At 45.5% G+C, this 16,947-nt stretch overlaps 2 protein-coding genes across 10 annotated transcripts in view; one reads left to right on the top strand and one right to left on the bottom strand.

Annotated features, from left to right (window-relative positions):
* Positions 1 to 486: 486 nt before the first annotated feature.
* PPP2R3C (protein phosphatase 2 regulatory subunit B''gamma) lies at positions 487 to 15,152 on the top strand. Its single transcript, XM_078608387.1, has 13 exons — positions 487 to 706; positions 1,935 to 2,059; positions 2,383 to 2,487; positions 3,002 to 3,114; positions 5,060 to 5,157; positions 6,064 to 6,134; positions 6,981 to 7,113; positions 8,119 to 8,174; positions 10,256 to 10,331; positions 11,099 to 11,235; positions 11,854 to 11,991; positions 12,374 to 12,433; positions 13,207 to 15,152. Exons 1-13 carry the CDS (start codon positions 646 to 648, stop codon positions 13,396 to 13,398), a joined length of 1,365 nt encoding a protein of 454 aa, XP_078464513.1. The 5' UTR covers positions 487 to 645; the 3' UTR covers positions 13,399 to 15,152.
* Positions 14,913 to 16,947, bottom strand: part of LOC144728757 (uncharacterized) — a 32,732-nt gene continuing 30,697 nt past the window's right edge. For all 9 annotated transcript variants that reach the window (XM_078608377.1, XM_078608378.1, XM_078608379.1 and 6 more), the window contains one exon: positions 14,913 to 16,201. In XM_078608377.1, the coding sequence (XP_078464503.1) occupies positions 16,134 to 16,201 (68 nt within the window). In that variant the 3' untranslated portion in view covers positions 14,913 to 16,133. The remainder of the gene's footprint in view (positions 16,202 to 16,947) is intronic.

Below are 16,947 nucleotides of genomic sequence, written 5' to 3'. Positions count from 1 at the left end.
TGAAAGAGCGTTTGATTGCGCCGGATGGCACGTTTATTCTAAATGTGGAGAGAAAAAACCGGAGAACTTAGAGAAACTCCACGCGACCACGGGGAGAGAGACGCAGAGTCAAAATACTGTATACAGCAGGCGTCAGGGTCAGGATCGAACCCACGAACTCCTGTATACCAGGCGAGGCAGTCAACATCTCCGAGCCACCGTGACCCCCTTTCTGGCGTCTCAACGTGCTATGATGAAGGGACATTGCCCGAAACATCGCCTAAACTCAATGAGTTCGTCAATAACACACAGTGTCATTAACAAACTCATTGGGTTTATTTTTTATTGTGCACCACTACCAACGCAGCATCACCATATTATTATTTCGTGTATAGTTAAGTAGTTATTAATTTTTAGATAATTCGATTACTAATTAGTACAATCTGACACATGCCCTAGTTTTCACAGCGAGTCAGCCCCCAACTCGCGCGCGCGCTGTGGTCCAACGTCACCGTGACGTCATCGCGAAGGGGAAGTGCCGTTGGCAACAGTCTGAGGCGGTTCGCGTCGCCAAGCGAGTAAAATTTTAACTCTTTAACATCAACACTTGAGTGAACCTTGCGACGGGGAGATTCCTCTAAAATATAGTTTACTGAAGCCGTGCTAATGTCTGCGACTATGGACTGGAAGCAGCTGCTAAAGGACCGGTTGGCTGCCTCTAAACACGGTGAGGCCTCGTCGACTAGGCCCTGTGTGCGAGTCGCCATGGGCCGTGCTCGATCCACTGCTGGACGTGGAGGCTGCTACTGTTGTTGCTGCTGCTGTTGTTGCTGTTGTTGCTGCTGCTGTTGCTGCTGTTGTTGCTGCTGCTGTTGTTGCTGCTGTTGTTGCTGTTTTTGCTGCTGCTGTTGCTGCCGCTGCTGCTGCTGCGCTAGAGGCCACCGCCACTTCTCGCGCGGCCCTGCAACGTCGCGGTTCCAGAGAACAGCTGCGCACGAGCCGATCTCATCGCTCCGTCTCCTTCGTGGACGAGTTCGTCTCGACGTCTTGGCTCCCATCCCCTCCTGACCCCCTCACGTTGCCTCTCGTCACCTCTCCCCCGGCCCCAGCCCCCCACTCGCCCCCAGCCCCCCACTCGCCCCCCACTCAGCCCCCCGCGCCTCTCCACACTCGGCCACGACGACGTCGGCGTCTCCCGGGGCACGCGGCCCGTGCTCTGCACCTCCCACGAGACGCTCGTCTCGTCTCACGTCCACGCTTCTTTGCGCACTTGTCAATGTCCCCTGCTGCTTGAAATTGTCCACGTTTATAAAGCGGTTACTTTATAACAGATAAAGCAACTAAATTGTATGTTGCTTTTCATTACACTTGAGTTTTTTTCCTGAGCACTCTAGCTTACTCTCATAAAATAACATTTGAAAGTTTAAATTCATAATGTTATGGTTTCTAATCTGGCATTGTTATAGTCTTGTTGATCATCAACGGCTAGTCTTATGGAGGGGTGGAAATTCGACATTCATATGGCAGGCGAAAGTCCCGTACATAAGGCGACTACGTACGACGTCCCATCAAGTGATACCGATTTTAATCATCACGGAGGGATGAATGGCTGATCGTGTCTCGAACCTGAAACCTGATTGGGCATTGATTAAAGTCCTGATGTGCAATAGTCAATGTTTGCCATTATTGTGGAATAACGATGTGCGTTTGAGACGTAACAATTCTATTTATTATATTTCGTTGTCCTGATTCTGGGTTACAAATCAGTATTTTTCGTCGTTGTGGGTTACAGGTACTGTATATGTAACATCTCTGTTGGTATGATTCTGCAGGATCAAATTGCATCCTGCAGAGAAGTATAGGTGTTAATGATGTAACGCATTGAGTTGACACTTGATGTGTCTTGCTTTGATGGTGCGCGAACGCTGACACTGCCCTTGCTGTTGTGGCTTCAGTGTGGCGCTCGGAGCAGGAGATGAAGGATGAGGAGAACGAGCTCTTTCAGAAGTTCTACACTGCCTGGAAGGGAACCAAGAGGGAGGACAAAACGCTGAAGGCCATCCCTCGCTTCTACTACCGGGTGGGCAGGCAGTCATTTCCTGGCATTCCTTGCCCATGCCAACGTTGCCAATCAATCTTTATTTTACGTGCCAACATCGCCCTCAATAGAGTAGGCATCAGTGCAGCAGAGCGGGAATGGTTGCAGAGGCATAGAGCAACAGACATGCAAAATGGAATCCGCACTACCTCAGCAGTTTACTGACCTACTGTATGCATATTCCACACAAATCACAATCTACTATTCCCGTATACATCTATAGCACTTTCTTGCCACGTTCTGCTCCGAACTTTGGCGTTGCTTATCCTGTCCTACCTTGCCGCTCGTGTGATTTCACGCGGCAGCTGCCCGGTGAGGATGAGCTGCTGCTGCAGAAGCTGCGGGAGGAATCGCGCGCCGTCTTCTTGCAGCGCAAGAGCCGCGAGCTTCTCGACAACGAGGAGTTACAGGTGAGGGGCGTACGAGCACGGACGTACACACGTGTCCCTTGTTACAACATTAGGCTCAATTTGTCACTGAACGTTTTCTGGGTCGATGGTAGCCTGGAATAGGCACGTGACTTAGCCACAGCTATAGTGGGAGATATACTGGATGGCGTGTGCCGGTTTGGGTAACTAGTTCTACATGTCATGGACCTGAACAGGCCATGCTGAGTTGAAGCCCTAGTTACACCACCGGCAGTGGATCAGAAAACAATAGCAGCGACACTGGTGGGTTGTAATACATTATCATTTGTAACGAACGCTTCTTAATAGCGGATGAATGTCAATGTTGGATGGTCACTGTCGTTTATTTTGCCTAATGTTTTATTATTAATGGTATAATGCATGAATGTATAACTTTTAACTGTCTGTCACATATATATCTTAAAAGTTGGAGTAAAGTGCGTGCACACGCACGCAATCTCCCTGGTGTAAACGAGCGTGGGCGTGATCAACACTTGACACTTGTTGCTCTGCACAGAACCTGTGGTTCCTCCTGGATAAGCACCAGACGCCGCCCATGATCGGTGAGGAGCAGATGATCAACTACGAGAGCTTCCTGAAAGTCGGAGAGAATGCTGGCATGAAGTGCAAGTCAGTAGGCCACCCTATCTGCCTCTTCTTCTTTCGTATGGCTGATGTAGATGCAGAGCAACGACTCCAATTTCACATTCGGGTGGTCAAGCCAGATCACCGCACCAGGAGTAGCAGCAGAGTGTATCCCTGTGATGTCTCCTTCGTATTTGTGGATCGGGGCATTGCGTCGTTATGTGTTGTGCAGTCTGTTCTAGATGACCACAGTCGCACGCTGGAGAGTTTTTAAGTTTCTATTGATGCATCGGATATCTGCAGATGCGGTTTAGGGTGAACCATGAGCTGCTGCCCCTAATATCTGCCCCTAGCAATAGCCCATAGGTCGGTCTGGAGTGTAATTATTTATAAAGGCACAATGAATACACGTGCCTATTTTCTTTAAAGAAAGATGCAACCAGAAACACAATGAGCTGTTATATTGAAGATACAGACCAAGGTTGTGTGTCACAGCCATTCTGGCATGATGTTGATGCCTTGTTAATTACAAAGACATTCCGACGTGATTCGTGCAGGCTCTGGGGAATTGACTAGAGGTTGCGTGGCTGCTGTGCCTTGTAATGCAGTGTCACTGCAGAGACATCACTAGAGAGTGACAGAAAGTAACTTTAGAGTATTTTTTTAACCATTAATGAAGATATTAAACTCGTTTCAGACAAACTAAGGCAGACATCTTCATGAACTCCAATGCCACTCACTGGACCAATCAGCCTATCAGCCCTCAGGGGTGACTAAAATAGGTCATGTTTTGGAGGCAGTCAAAATCATTGCCCGTACATATTCACTAACTACTACCAAAGGGATATTCAACTTTCACCACTGGCTCAGGTCTGCCAACAGAGTTGAGCAACCATAATAGGGGTTTTTGGGTTAGGTCGCTTAAATATATAAAAGTGTCGTTAAAACCCGCCACCACCCGACACAGGCGACTAGTAAGGGTTGTCACGTAAACAGAACGTGCCAATTCGTCACTAGTACAGCACTAGTCTATAGTGTAGTATACTAGCACAGCACACCGGTTGTTGGAGAGCCAAGCCACAACATATACAATCTGAGTACGACGTTTCGCCAGTAATTACAACTAGCTTCATCAGGCGACAGCCAGACTTGTGGAGAAGTCCAACTGTTTTGTTCCTTATATAGAGGCGTAGATGTGGTGACCACGCTTCTGCGCTCTTGCGCAAAGTGGTGGGGGGGGGTTACTGAGTCAAAGTACATTATGCATGTGCATTATGCGAGCCCTTTGATATTGTTCTTCCTGTCTATTGTGTGTATTAAAATAGCCGTACCAATGGTAATCTCTACTGAAGTATGCTGCCCTGCATAGGCATGCTTTTAAATTATGTATTATTTGATGATTCGCTTCCACGCAGCACTAAGGCGGTAGCTATCCGAGCGGTAGCTATCCGAATGATTTTAATGATACTTTTATATACTTCAGCGATCTGACCCAAAAAAACTCTATTATGGATGATGTTGGTCGCGAAAGCCTACGTGTTATACAGGGATGAGCAACACCCAATGCTCATTTAAACAGTGAACCACTGACTTTTGATGATTGCAACATGCGTTTGTGATAATCATGCTGATGACATTCATATTAGTAAGTAAGGTCAGGGGGGTATAAACCCTTGTGGTGGTTAATTAATCATTATTTGCCACGCTGGTCAGTGTGGGTTGGTGACTATGGGGGGCATGGATGTGGGAGCATCGAAGTACTGAACAATGTATTTTGCTGTGGTTCTCTCAGCTGCTCACCATGTAATCTCAAAGTCCAATAAGATCCTGCTTGTTCTTTACATGGTGGTCACCATGCTTAGCTTTCGAGAGTTGACAAGATTGGGCACATTTTGAGTGATTTGGTCATAGGCATGTATTGTTCCTAGAAATACTGTGTAGTTCCTCAAACCACTGAGCGTTTAATGGTGATATTGTGTCACGTCCACAGACAGTTCTTCTCAGCCAAAGTGTTCGCCAAGCTGTTGGATCGTGACCCCTACGGTAGAATCTCCATCATGCAGTTCTTCAACTATGTCATGCGCAAAGGTGTGTCTCCTATCGTCACCACCACCACATGGCCATGCTTTAAATAATAATTTATGGCCGTATGTCAATTCCACTTCCAGTTGAAGGACTCTACGCATCATGTCGGTCACAGGGTAGTATGATCATACTTGATCACGTTGGTCAATGCACGTTGGGGAAGTGGTTTGGTGGGCAATTACCGAGGATCAGTTCAGCTTTTTGCCATGGCTGGGAACGGAACTCAGAATGCTGGGTTGAGCCTGGTCAAGCACTTGGATGGGTAACCACTACGGCTTGCCAGGTGGGGCTCGGAGTTACCATTGTTGAGTGTTACCCTCTTGTCCGTGGATTTTCTCCAGGTATTCCAGCTTCCAGACAGCAAATGCTCGTTAATGGTAATAGTCAAATATCTCAATGTAGGACCCAACTGAAAACGTCTCGTGACACAGTGGGCAAATAATTGGCATATTCTAATGAATGTACATCGAACAACTATGTGCAGAGCATGAAAAAGTCATGTCCAATGTTGGCTATGAGAGAGTTGAAGTGATTTCAGAAGTAGTTCTGTGGTGTCATCTTTAAGGTGTCATCTGTGACACTCTTCTGAATGAGATCATTCCAAAAAGATGTTTCTTTACTAAAAACATCACCATTATCAAGCATGTTTAATCCACTGCTCTCTCTCATCACTCGACGCCATTGGAAAATTTGGAATCGTGTGATAATTAAAGTACTTTAAAATGAGTGTGTATTCATCCACATATAATTGCGTGTACATAGGAATGAAATGCGGATATTTGAGCTGGTACTATGTCGTGTACATTAACATTCTGTTTCTGTCGATATCTGCCTAATTACTCCGCTGCTATCTCTTACGTGATCTGATTTCTCGTGGTGTCGCCGCCCTTCCCCCGTCTGTGAGTGCAGTCTGGCTGCACCAGACCCGGATCGGCTTGAGCCTCTACGATGTTGCTGGGCAGGGCTACCTCCGGGAGTCTGTACGTCTGCCGTGTCGTTGTGACCGGACACAAATATCACCACTCAAATATCAGTCGTCATAGCTACTGTGGCATTGTCTTAGTTTATGACAGTCCTGTCAACTTATCAGGACGGCACTGGTCACATGGAACTTTTGCTTGGTGCACTATCCTTTGAACCTCGCAACTCCGGTTTGATTCCCAGCCATGACTAACAACACTGGCGACATAAATCTGAGCCAGTCCTGGAGCCGCCCAACCCGCTCTGACCTACGTGATGAAGTATGGCCGAAAGACTCCATGTTTTATAGAACCATGTTCCATTGCTTCATCGGTTCATGCACTTCGTTTAGTTTTCAGTCTTGCGTTAAACCATGATTCTTATAATATGGTTGAGCCATTGGTTATGGAAAGAGAGTGTCATCAGTGGTTGAATGCATAACCTGCCTGAATTTGCTAATGAGCCATTTCAGTTTAGTATGCAAAGTGTGTGAAAAATATGTATACCATAGGGCGCATTGATTGTTTATTCATGAAAGGTGTGGTATGAACACAATGTTTGACATTCATATGATATGCATTTTTAAATCTGTATCGGAAGCATTTGTTTCTGTATTTGTTTATGAAATAATGAAATTGCGACAACTCTATCAAGAATAACAGAAATTACAGTGAGTCGTGCAGTTTTACCAAACTTCAGTGGTGATTAAAATAATTGTATGGGTGTATGTTGAACTGCTTTTGCACCGTATGTGGCCAACCATTCTAATCGGAGGTGTGGGACATTGAGCTGTTAATGCCCTGTGGATAAGCTGTGCCTGTCCTTTTGCCCTGCATCCTTACCCTGCCCCTTCCTGGCTCATGCAGGACCTTGAAAATTACATCCTGGAACTGATCCCCACGCTGCCTCAGCTGGACGGACTTGAGAAATCATTTTACTCCTTCTACGTATGCACTGCCGTCAGGAAATTCTTCTTCTTCCTTGATCCTCTGCGCACAGGTAGAGGGACGTGGCCTAGTGCCTCAACATCCGCTTGTGTTTCCTTGTGGTCGTGTATTTATGCGCAACCGTGTGTTGTCTCTCGTACGGAATCTGTGTGTTTGTTTGTCAGCAATGCAAATAATTTCATTTAAATCGATAAATACGTTATTGTTAAATGATCTGGCAGAACCTATGCTTTCACGATTAGATATCTTTCTCTGGGTGATTCCAGCTATGCACTGTTTCTCGAGTTGCCTCCGCCCCCCTTCTGCACCTGTAACAGAGAGTGGGCCTGACAACATTCCATTTTGAACGAGTTTGAAGCCCATTTTAGCTAAAAGGATTCTTACGGTTGTCGAGACAGTCCTCATCCCTTTTGCTTTCCTCCTCATTGTTGTGTACAGAGATTGAGACATTTTAACTAAAGGGGCTGTGTTGGTTGTACCCCCAGCCCCGGCTGCCAGAATTACTCCTGGGGGGTGGGGGGGGGCTTTTTTCCACTCTTGAGAAAGAGGAACCAATCCAATGAGACAAATGGCAAAGTAAGAGGATGCCCTGGATAAATGACATAAATACCTGGGCAATGACGTTTCTGATGGAGGTAAATGTCAAACCAGCTGAAATTTTCAGGCTAGCCTCCAGTCTGGTGATGTGTGTGTCTCATGCAGCAGTGTGTTGGTGAAAAAAGGTTTAAAAATGGGCACAAGTCAGTAAAATGTGATGAGGATGTGCGAGCAGATGTTCTGAAACAGCTGCGCCCATGTCCTAAAGAATTCTACGCAACTGAAAGCAAGCGCTTACAACACTGGTGGGACACATGCTCAAGTGCAGCAGGGGAATTCCTTGAATAATAGGGCAAATTTAATTTACTTCATTTCACTTTCAAATTATCTTGAACTTTAATTGCAGGTTAACCTTGAACGACCCTTGCAGAAACAATCCATCCCTTGTGTACATAGCTTACATGTTATCTGCATGCATGTGGTGTTAGCAGGAGCTGTATCCGTGTTTCCCCTTGTGCAGGTAGAATTAAGATCCAGGACATTCTCGCGTGCGGGTTCTTGGACGATCTGCTCGAGGTGAGTCTCCACCTGGGTTGATTGCAGTAGCACAGGTGTCAAATGCTTGAAAAAAAATTCAAATCATATCTGAAGGGCCCCTCTCTTGTCCAATTCGAGACCCTGTAAGTGTGTATATGTGACCATCCATTGCAGTTTGTATCTGTCATTATTTGTTTGGCATTTTTAAAGCCATTGACAAAACATTACAACTGTGTGAGTTTGGAAATCAATTTGATGGCATGAGGAGTTGCTTGATGTTTAGCGTTCGTACCTTATCGTATTTTATATGTATACGAGTGCCTTAAGATAGTTTAAAAAGAGGTAACAACAACCGAGTGATTATATGGCAGGGGCATGCAAGGGTCTGGGAATGAATGACCGGAGCAGAGGGCACACGAGGGTCACGAGAGGGCTATCGGGGAGGTACGGGACAGAGTGGCGGGGCGAGGGGAGGGAAGAGGAAGGCAATGGGCACCTCTTGTGTGAGCATACAACATGCAGTGGTGGGTTACGGGATGGACACGTTGCACTTCTCCAGATTCTCAAAAAGGCAACTATCTAGCATCATTCACAACGTTTTGAGAACAATTTAAATTATGCATGCATTTTAATGTTCATTGCAGTTGCCTTCATAGACTCACCTGGTTATAAACAAAGTACATTTCGATATGTAGGTTTGTATTGTTCAATTATACACTTTTTATTTAGACAAGGGCTTTAAAATAGAAACACCAGTACAGTAGTTTGTTTTGTTTTATTAGTTTTAAACATTTAAAGGTATGTATTGCATGTATGTTTAGTTTTTAGTTTGTTGTCCTTCCCCCGCACCTCCGAAGAAGATAAAAATAATTTGTATATTGAATTTCTTTAACGCCGTATGTAGCCAACCGTGCTCATTGGAGGTAGCCAACCATGCTATTTGGAACCTCCTGTGACCAAATCTCCTGGAGTGGTCGTCTCACAAGCCGAGCATGTCTGGGCCTGTATCCTGCTCGTGTGGGGGAACACCATGCACAGACAGGCTGCCATAGGCCTCGGGGGCTACCTGGTGTAGACCAGAACATGTGGTCAAATAATCCGCACAAGGGTAGGCCCTCATCTTTTAGTGGATTGACACAAGGGCTGTACGTGCACAATGTATTCGATACACATGTTTTTATTGTTGTGCATTGTTTAAAAAGCATGAACGCAATGCCCGAGTGTATTTCTGTTTTTCAAAAGGGCACCGCACATTCCGCCTTAAATATTAATTAATGTCATTATAATGCGCGTTGATGTAAACGTACGCGAGTCAGTGCGAGCACCTGCGTGCTTTCACTCATTTTTGAATCAATGGAGGGAAAGATCCATAAAATCTTACTTAAGGAGATTGAGGTAGCACTTGGTTTTAATGAAGTGAAATTGTGGATAATTGCCTGGAAATTGCTTTGCAATTACAAAGTGGAATGAGCTTCATTAATGTACATGCCTAATGTGAACTGCAGCTGCAACACAAAACATCGGGCTGATGGCTTGTTTTCACGCACTTGGATATTTATTGCTCTTGAGTGTAAATATTCTCGGTGTTATAAAAATACAACAAAAATTACATTACTATGAACATTTTTCATGTTTTTAAATGTATATTTAAAGATTCATATTCATGCGTATTGTTACTTGATCATTAAAGAGGTTCACATTTACAGGTGCCGCCCCACTCGACTGAGCAGTGCCCCCCACTGAGTGGTCGGCAAGAACCCAGTGCTGACAATTCCACATTGCTATGGTGGAGACGCTAAGAATATTTGAATTCACTCTTTTGCTCTACATAACAGTAGTTATTTTATGATGGGCTAAGTTAACTCCCACCTAAGATACCACCATTTGAACTATTACACCTCTTGATCAGATTACATTTCAGTTTTTAGCATGAACTATGCTAATTGTGCAACACAAGTAGGGTGACGTAAGAAACCGCTGCTGTGTGAGCACATGCAAGTTATATGTTTCATATCTTCTGTCTGAACCACACATGCTCACGTGAAAATATTTCTACGTGTTAGCGATTGTTAATTATTATTTGTCAGGCTCATCTTGCCTGTGTTTTTTTTTGTTAACAGCTGAGGGATGAAGATCTATCCAAAGAGAGTCAAGATTGCAACTGGTTCTCTGCACCGTCTGCCCTCCGTGTCTATGGTGCGCTTGCCACTAGAGCCCCCGTGTATAATTAGCACACTTGGCTATGAAAGAAGTTCAACATACATTACCCATGTTTACTCGGCATACAACAATTCAGCCCCACGTGATATGGTAAATTGTCTCTATTTGGAGTTCTGATCGAATTGTAGATTTTTTTTCCCAATTATTTTTGCTGTCTCATTGTTTCTCATTTGTTCTGTTTCATTACTCAATTATCCTAACTGCTATTGCCATGTTACTGGCATGAATCATATAAGTAATTGATTCTTACAAGGATAATCTCTGCGTGTATCCTCAGTATAAGAATCTATTTTAACTTTTGAATTGATGAAGCGTTATCTGTTACAGTAAAGGTTCACCAAGTTAAAAGACCAACTTTTGGGAGGGTCCTGATTTACATTGTTGCAGCCTTCCCATATGTGTACATTTTTATACAAGTAGGAGGGAAACCCACGTGTGCATGGAGATGGCAATAAGATTCTGTACACACAGCCTGGCTGCAACCCACTTGTGTTTGGAGCGAAAATCTCGAACACCGTCACGAGCAGGACGCAGTAAAACTTGATAAGACACCAGGGAGCTATATGGCACAACCGTGAAACCTACGCACCAGAAACTTACGTTATCTTGTATGGGGGTGACTTGCAAAGATTCTGCACGATCTGTATTCTCAGTTGCAAAATGTGAATGTTTCTCATTGTGTAAAGACGTGCACTGCTACCATTCTCTCATGCGCCGGCGTTCGTGCTCTCTCTGTGTGACAGGGCAGTACCTCAACCTGGACAAGGACCACAATGGGATGCTGAGCAAGGAGGAGCTGTCACGCTATGGCACGGGCACACTCACCGGCATCTTCCTCGACCGCCTCTTCCAGGAGTGCCTCACCTACGACGGAGAGATGGTACTTAGCCCCGAGTGGAATGCGTGGTGTGTGTGCGAGTAGAGGACAGTACTGGTCACTTAGAGGCAGCTGCTCTCCAGCGACGGTCAACACAACAGAGCGCCGGCGACTAGAATACAGCAATTTCGCACAGTGGAGGGCGCATTTTGTGTATTTGCCAGTTGTCTCAGATAACCCTGAACACCTGGGTCTGTCCCATGACCTGCCAGTGAGCAGTCGCCACTTGACCTTGCCTCAAATTGTACCCAACCCCATACTAGCACTGTGGTGATGTCTCCATCACTTAGTTTTGAATGTCGGCGGTTGTGATGTATGTGGTGTACGTGCATATGTGTCGTTCTCCACTGCTATGATCCCAGTGACCTGTGGCTGATTGGCAGTACAGAAAACATCAAGTGGAAAGTGATCTACGAGCCTGTCCTGAGTCTAGCATCGAATAGGGTTACTTGGTCTTCAATAAGTACCTCTGTGAATGAGCAGTGGGGAGACAAAGGCAGCTGAGCTTGATTCTGGCTACCCCTCCCACTTGTAACAAGCACTTTCCACAACAGTCTGTGAAGGCTATAGGGGGGATCTTTTGAGTGTAAATCTTTTCACTGCGTTCCTCGATGTGAGCAGGACTACAAGACGTACTTGGATTTTGTCCTGGCGTTGGAAAGCCGCAAGGAACCCGCCGCACTGCAGTATTTCTTTAAGCTGCTCGATGTCCAGAGCAAGGGCTACCTCAACGTCTTTTCCCTCAACTACTTTTTCCGGGTAAGCCGGGAGTCGTGGCAAGTGTCCGTTACCCACTTCGGGAAGTGAATTTTTTACTCATGGATACTCAAACGTGTTGTTGGAGTGAAAATCATTGCTGTGTTTTACCATTATTACAGTTATGCGAGTGGAGGGAGGGCTTGTGTGCGTGCCTGGAACATTATTATTTTTATATATATATATAAAGTGATGATGGCGATACTGTTCAGGACACGAGTGTAATATAAACCTAATAGGCACACTCCCGTAAGACGACCAGGGACATTTCTAAATAGACCCTCGCCTAATTGAAAGAAAGGTCATCGATTGATGTGCGAGATGGCACAAGGCAGTGTTGAGTTGCGCTGAGCGTGTGTGGCTTAGTGGTGTGTTCCTGTCCCAGGCCATCCAGGACCAGATGCGGGCGCACGGGCAGGAACCCGTCTCATTTCAAGACGTAAAGGTGATGCCCTTTTGTTGCTGTGTAAATGACATGTGTCCATAAAATTATCTCCCACGATACGAAATCACGCGGCACGAGTGCTGAGCTCTTAATGTTAACAAGTTGACGCTGTGTGTACCTGTGCAGGTTCAACGTGTGTATACCCCCGTTCCGGGGTTTTCTCAGCATTGCCCATTCAACATCACGCGTGTTTCTTTGTGTTAATAATTAAGTCATATCGAGGAAATTCTGAGTCTTATCTTTTCCAGCAGACTTTTGTATTGTTTGGCCAATTCCATTTTAAGGAGTGTTGCTGTTGTGTGTATGGAGATAACGGGTACCCAGAGAAAACCACCACTCACGAGGGGATAACGCATACAGATCCAGAGATGGGTTCTCAGTCCCCTTACTGACTCTTGGACAACTCCCTTCAATTGCTTTGGAAGTTTGAAGAAACCAAATTTGAGCCAACAACCCTTGCCTCCAAATAGCCGGATTATAAGCATTGGCCACCTTGTACTGAACAGTCTATTTCAAGTAATATTGCAGCGTTTAAAACACTCTTACAATCCAGGTCACTTGTGTGCAATTCCTGGCTACGCTGTACAACATCGGTGACAAACAACATCAGAACCTGGCCTCCACCTGACTGGGCTCAGCGCAGTCTAAAATAAGTTATTGATGGTGAGGCCAACATCAGCACTTGGGAGACCAAAGCATCTGGGTTTGTGTGATGCTGGCAGCTCCTAGATTAAGGATGAGTATAACGACGACGATGATATGTTGCATTGCAGGATGAAGTGTTCGACATGGTGAAGCCGCAGGACCCCCTCCATATAACCTTGGCTGACCTCATCTCCAGCAACCAGGGCGACACGGTGGTGAGCATCCTCATCGACCTCAACGGCTTCTGGACTTACGAGAACCGGGAGGTGCTGGTGACCGATGGCAACGAGCCTGCCACCACCGACCTGGACGATCCGTAACCTGCACTCGTTACTGGACTCATTCACCAGACCCCCCCCCCCCCGCCTCTATCCCCCGTACCCTCCTCCCCCCACGTTCACCAGACCCCTACCTCTCTATACTTCCCCCCCGTCCCCCCTGCTTCCCTTCCTTCCGACAGTTATGCTGAGATGCGGTAACACCATGTACCCTTGCTTTGATCAAATTTATCGTAGCAACTTTGATCATACAATGTCATTTAGGACGGCCATATGACATCCATAAGGATGTGCCCGCTCGAAGGATGGCACCTGACAGGTGTTGTTTTGAAGTCTGAGTAGTTCAGATGTTTTGTTCCCCCGATATACAAGTTGGGATGGCATTGCAGGAATCCTACAGAGAGGCAACGATGCTACAAGCTCGGCGTTTGCTGTAGGCGTAGACAGCATTGAGTGGATGTTCCATTGGGCCTCAAGATGATGGCCGTGTGCCTTTATTGTATGTACTTGGTTGTCAAGTGAAAAGGTAGCATCCAAGGAAACGCCAAGGATTTTTAGGTGATATGAGAGGCTAATGGGTGACACCAGCAACAAGTCGACTTTAAGGTGGCGACACTGTCATTAGCTGCTGCCTGGGGGTAAAAAGGGCTGCGGGTTTTTTCAGCATTTAATAGCCGGTTCTACCAGAACCACTGCTGTAAGTTTGAGGTGCAATCAGCAAGGTTAAGTGGACCCTGAGCAGAGGTTAATGTGGTTGTGGTATAATTGTCATCGGCATATATTTTAATAGCACCGCGGCGCGATGAGCTGGCCAATTGGGGAGATGTGAAAGGAAAAAGGGTCGAGGGGAGATCGCTGAGGAAGTTTGGCAGTGGATGCGGCGACTGGATGGGGAATTGGCAACCTTGACACCGGACCTCCCATCGGACAGGTGGGATGTGAGTCATTGTCACGCTGTCGCAAAGAGCAATTTCAGATTCGCATGCCAATACTCTGCCCATAAAGGGACATTTCACTTAATGATCTACCTTGACACCTCTGCTTTGACATCTAAGTCGATTTTCCATCTCATTGTGTTTCATTACTGTTAATTTTGGTTTACATAAACCATATTGTTAAATATTGTAATTATGATGACTGTATAATGGGCGATTTTGTTTCTTCCTCAGTGCTGCTGACTTTGCCTAATAATAATGTGCAGCCCTTAATTCCACTGCTGGATGAAGGTCTGAACACTGTGTCGATCATGGGGGTTGTTTGACCTGACTTCACCTTAGTTGGTGGAGGCAGGGCCCAGGACCTGTTCATATATCACCAAAGCAAATTGTGACGAGCATTGTAAATCAGGTCCCTGGGTTCATATCGCAGTGTTGTAAACACTCAATCACTTCCCTTGTGGATGCACGTGTGTACATATTGTAATGCCAGAATAATGTAATATTTTTTTTAAAGTGTGATAATGTTGCTAATTTAACTGTTCTATGGCTTTGAGTTTCATATTGTATAGTAAATACTCTTATATAAGAATTGTTTGAAACAAAACTGCAGTTTGTCTCTTTGTTTCCTTTAAAATGTTTTTATTATTCAGCAATACACATAAGCAGTTAATCAACATACAATAAGTCATCGTGGTCATTTTAGTCGATGCCACGTCACTTTGCCATCACTTCCTTCTGTCACAACTCACAGCTGTTTTACAATCGACCTGCGACCTTACAGGTCTGACAGCCTCATCGTCACTATCTGTCAATGGAGTGAGATGGCACAAATAAAACAAAAACATGTGTAATAGTCAACTATGTTCTACAACATTTGTTCTGCCTACGTAGAATGGGTGTCAAGATGTTGAACGCCTTGGCTTTATTTAAACTTAATGTAATTGGTTGACTTTCCAACATGTCTGTGGTCACATGGGCACCAACCCACAACGAATGAATAGCAGCGAACAATTTGGAGAACTCTACAGCACAACGACGAATGAGCACAATTAGACAACCTGAATCATCTTTGGTTTATAGAGAGTTAACTGTCATATCTATTAAATGCAGTGTTTCATTATGTAATGTGGTGTAAATGTTGGTAAATTACTCCCCAATCCAAGCTTCCCCAGTTAATTGCCTTGTCATGTCAGTTAAAACCTCTGATGGACAACCTTGGCACATTTTTAGTTTCCACCCATGTCATATGGCTTGAATTTGATTGCCAACTTGCTTGTGGTGGGATAAAGTGGGGGGGGGGGTATGCCATCGCATCTTATAAACTTCCCTGACCAACCTGGCGAGTTGAGAGAAAACGCAGAGTCTCCTTAACAGCAGTGCACATTCACTGGCTTGTGTGAAGGAACCGCTCTTAGGAAATTGGCGCACGGGAGTATTCCATTCACGAGGGAACGTCTAATCGTCTTGCTTGTATAAACCCTTGCCGTGAAGAGTGGGGAACTCCCTTGGTAAAGATGCAGGCCCTCCGAAGGTTAGATTGCAAGTTCGCACCCAGAGCGGAGTCGACAACATTGATCATCGTCGCTCCTCGGTCCATTCATTATCCACCACCCGCTGAGGCTGCGCCACTTGGTGAGAAGTCGGCGGTTTGTTGTGCTGTGGATAAACTGGCCCCCGCCGTCGCAATGCGTCTTCTTCACCAGTGGCTCAATACCACCATCCAGCACTGGTTAGAGCGCGGGGACATTTCACATTTCCCTTGGGTCACCCTCTGCAGAGGAAAACCACTGTGAGCTTGCTGTGACGGCTCCATGAGAGCCACTACAGCCTTGGGAAGTTTTACTTTGGGGTGGACGCCTTTCTCCGAGGGCCCGGAGGAGGCGGTGACATCGCCCGGCTTCTCGCGCCTGCAACGATCAACGGAGACAGCGCCACGAGCAGCCGGGCAGATTTCATTTGTTAAAACAACAATACTGCTCTTGTTTGGACGAAAAGCAAGGTCAGTGGTAACTATCAGAACACATTCATGTCTTTCAATATTTTTGTGTTTTTTTACAGTTCTAAATATTTCATCATACTTATGGGAACTTTACGTGAAGGAAGATGGGTAGACTTAATGCAAAGGGTTTTACTAAACCATGTAAAATAGCGATTTATTTCGTATAGTGTAGCGAATTATAACCGACGTCAAAGAGGTAGTTTATTTTAGCATCTAGGCCAAAATGCACTAAACCAATTCATATAATTGTATGTACTATGGGCAATTGTTGCATATTGTTTGCACATGCCAGGTTATATGTTTTATCACCATATATTCTCAAACAAATTATACAATTGTTGCACAAACAGCGCCTGGATACTATTCAATTCATAATGCGCATTAATGAGTTTATATCGTATACAAAGTCATACATGAAACTTAAAATGACCAAATCGCCCTGAATGCACCTGACATAGTCATGTACCGCAGGGCTCTTCAGGACGAAGCCTGATTGGTAGATGTGGCTGGGAATGCCAGTGTTGTAGCCTGGGCTGCGGAGTGGCCAGCAGATGGTAGTCCGGCAATGTTTTGTATCGAACTGTGCAGAACTTTGAGTGCGTGGGTTTTCTTCAGGCACTCTGGTTTCAAACCAACATGCCAAACACTCATTTG

The sequence above is a fragment of the Lampetra planeri genome, chromosome 30 (assembly GCF_965212315.1).
Source record: "Lampetra planeri chromosome 30, kcLamPlan1.2.h2, whole genome shotgun sequence".
In the NCBI taxonomy this organism is placed as follows: Eukaryota; Metazoa; Chordata; class Hyperoartia; order Petromyzontiformes; family Petromyzontidae; genus Lampetra; species Lampetra planeri.
This window is presented reverse-complemented; position numbering and strand designations above follow the sequence as displayed.

What these genes read in the sequence shown, in the direction of transcription:
- PPP2R3C (XM_078608387.1), top strand. Translation starts at nt 646, where the DNA reads ATGTCTGCGACTATGGACTGGAAGCAGCTGCTAAAGGACCGGTTGGCT. An exon ending in CCTTGATCCTCTGCGCACAG is followed by an intron (nt 7,114 to 8,118) that starts GTAGAGGGACGT and finishes CCCCTTGTGCAG; the next exon opens with GTAGAATTAAGATCCAGGAC. An exon ending in GTCTGCCCTCCGTGTCTATG is followed by an intron (nt 10,332 to 11,098) that starts GTGCGCTTGCCA and finishes TCTGTGTGACAG; the next exon opens with GGCAGTACCTCAACCTGGAC.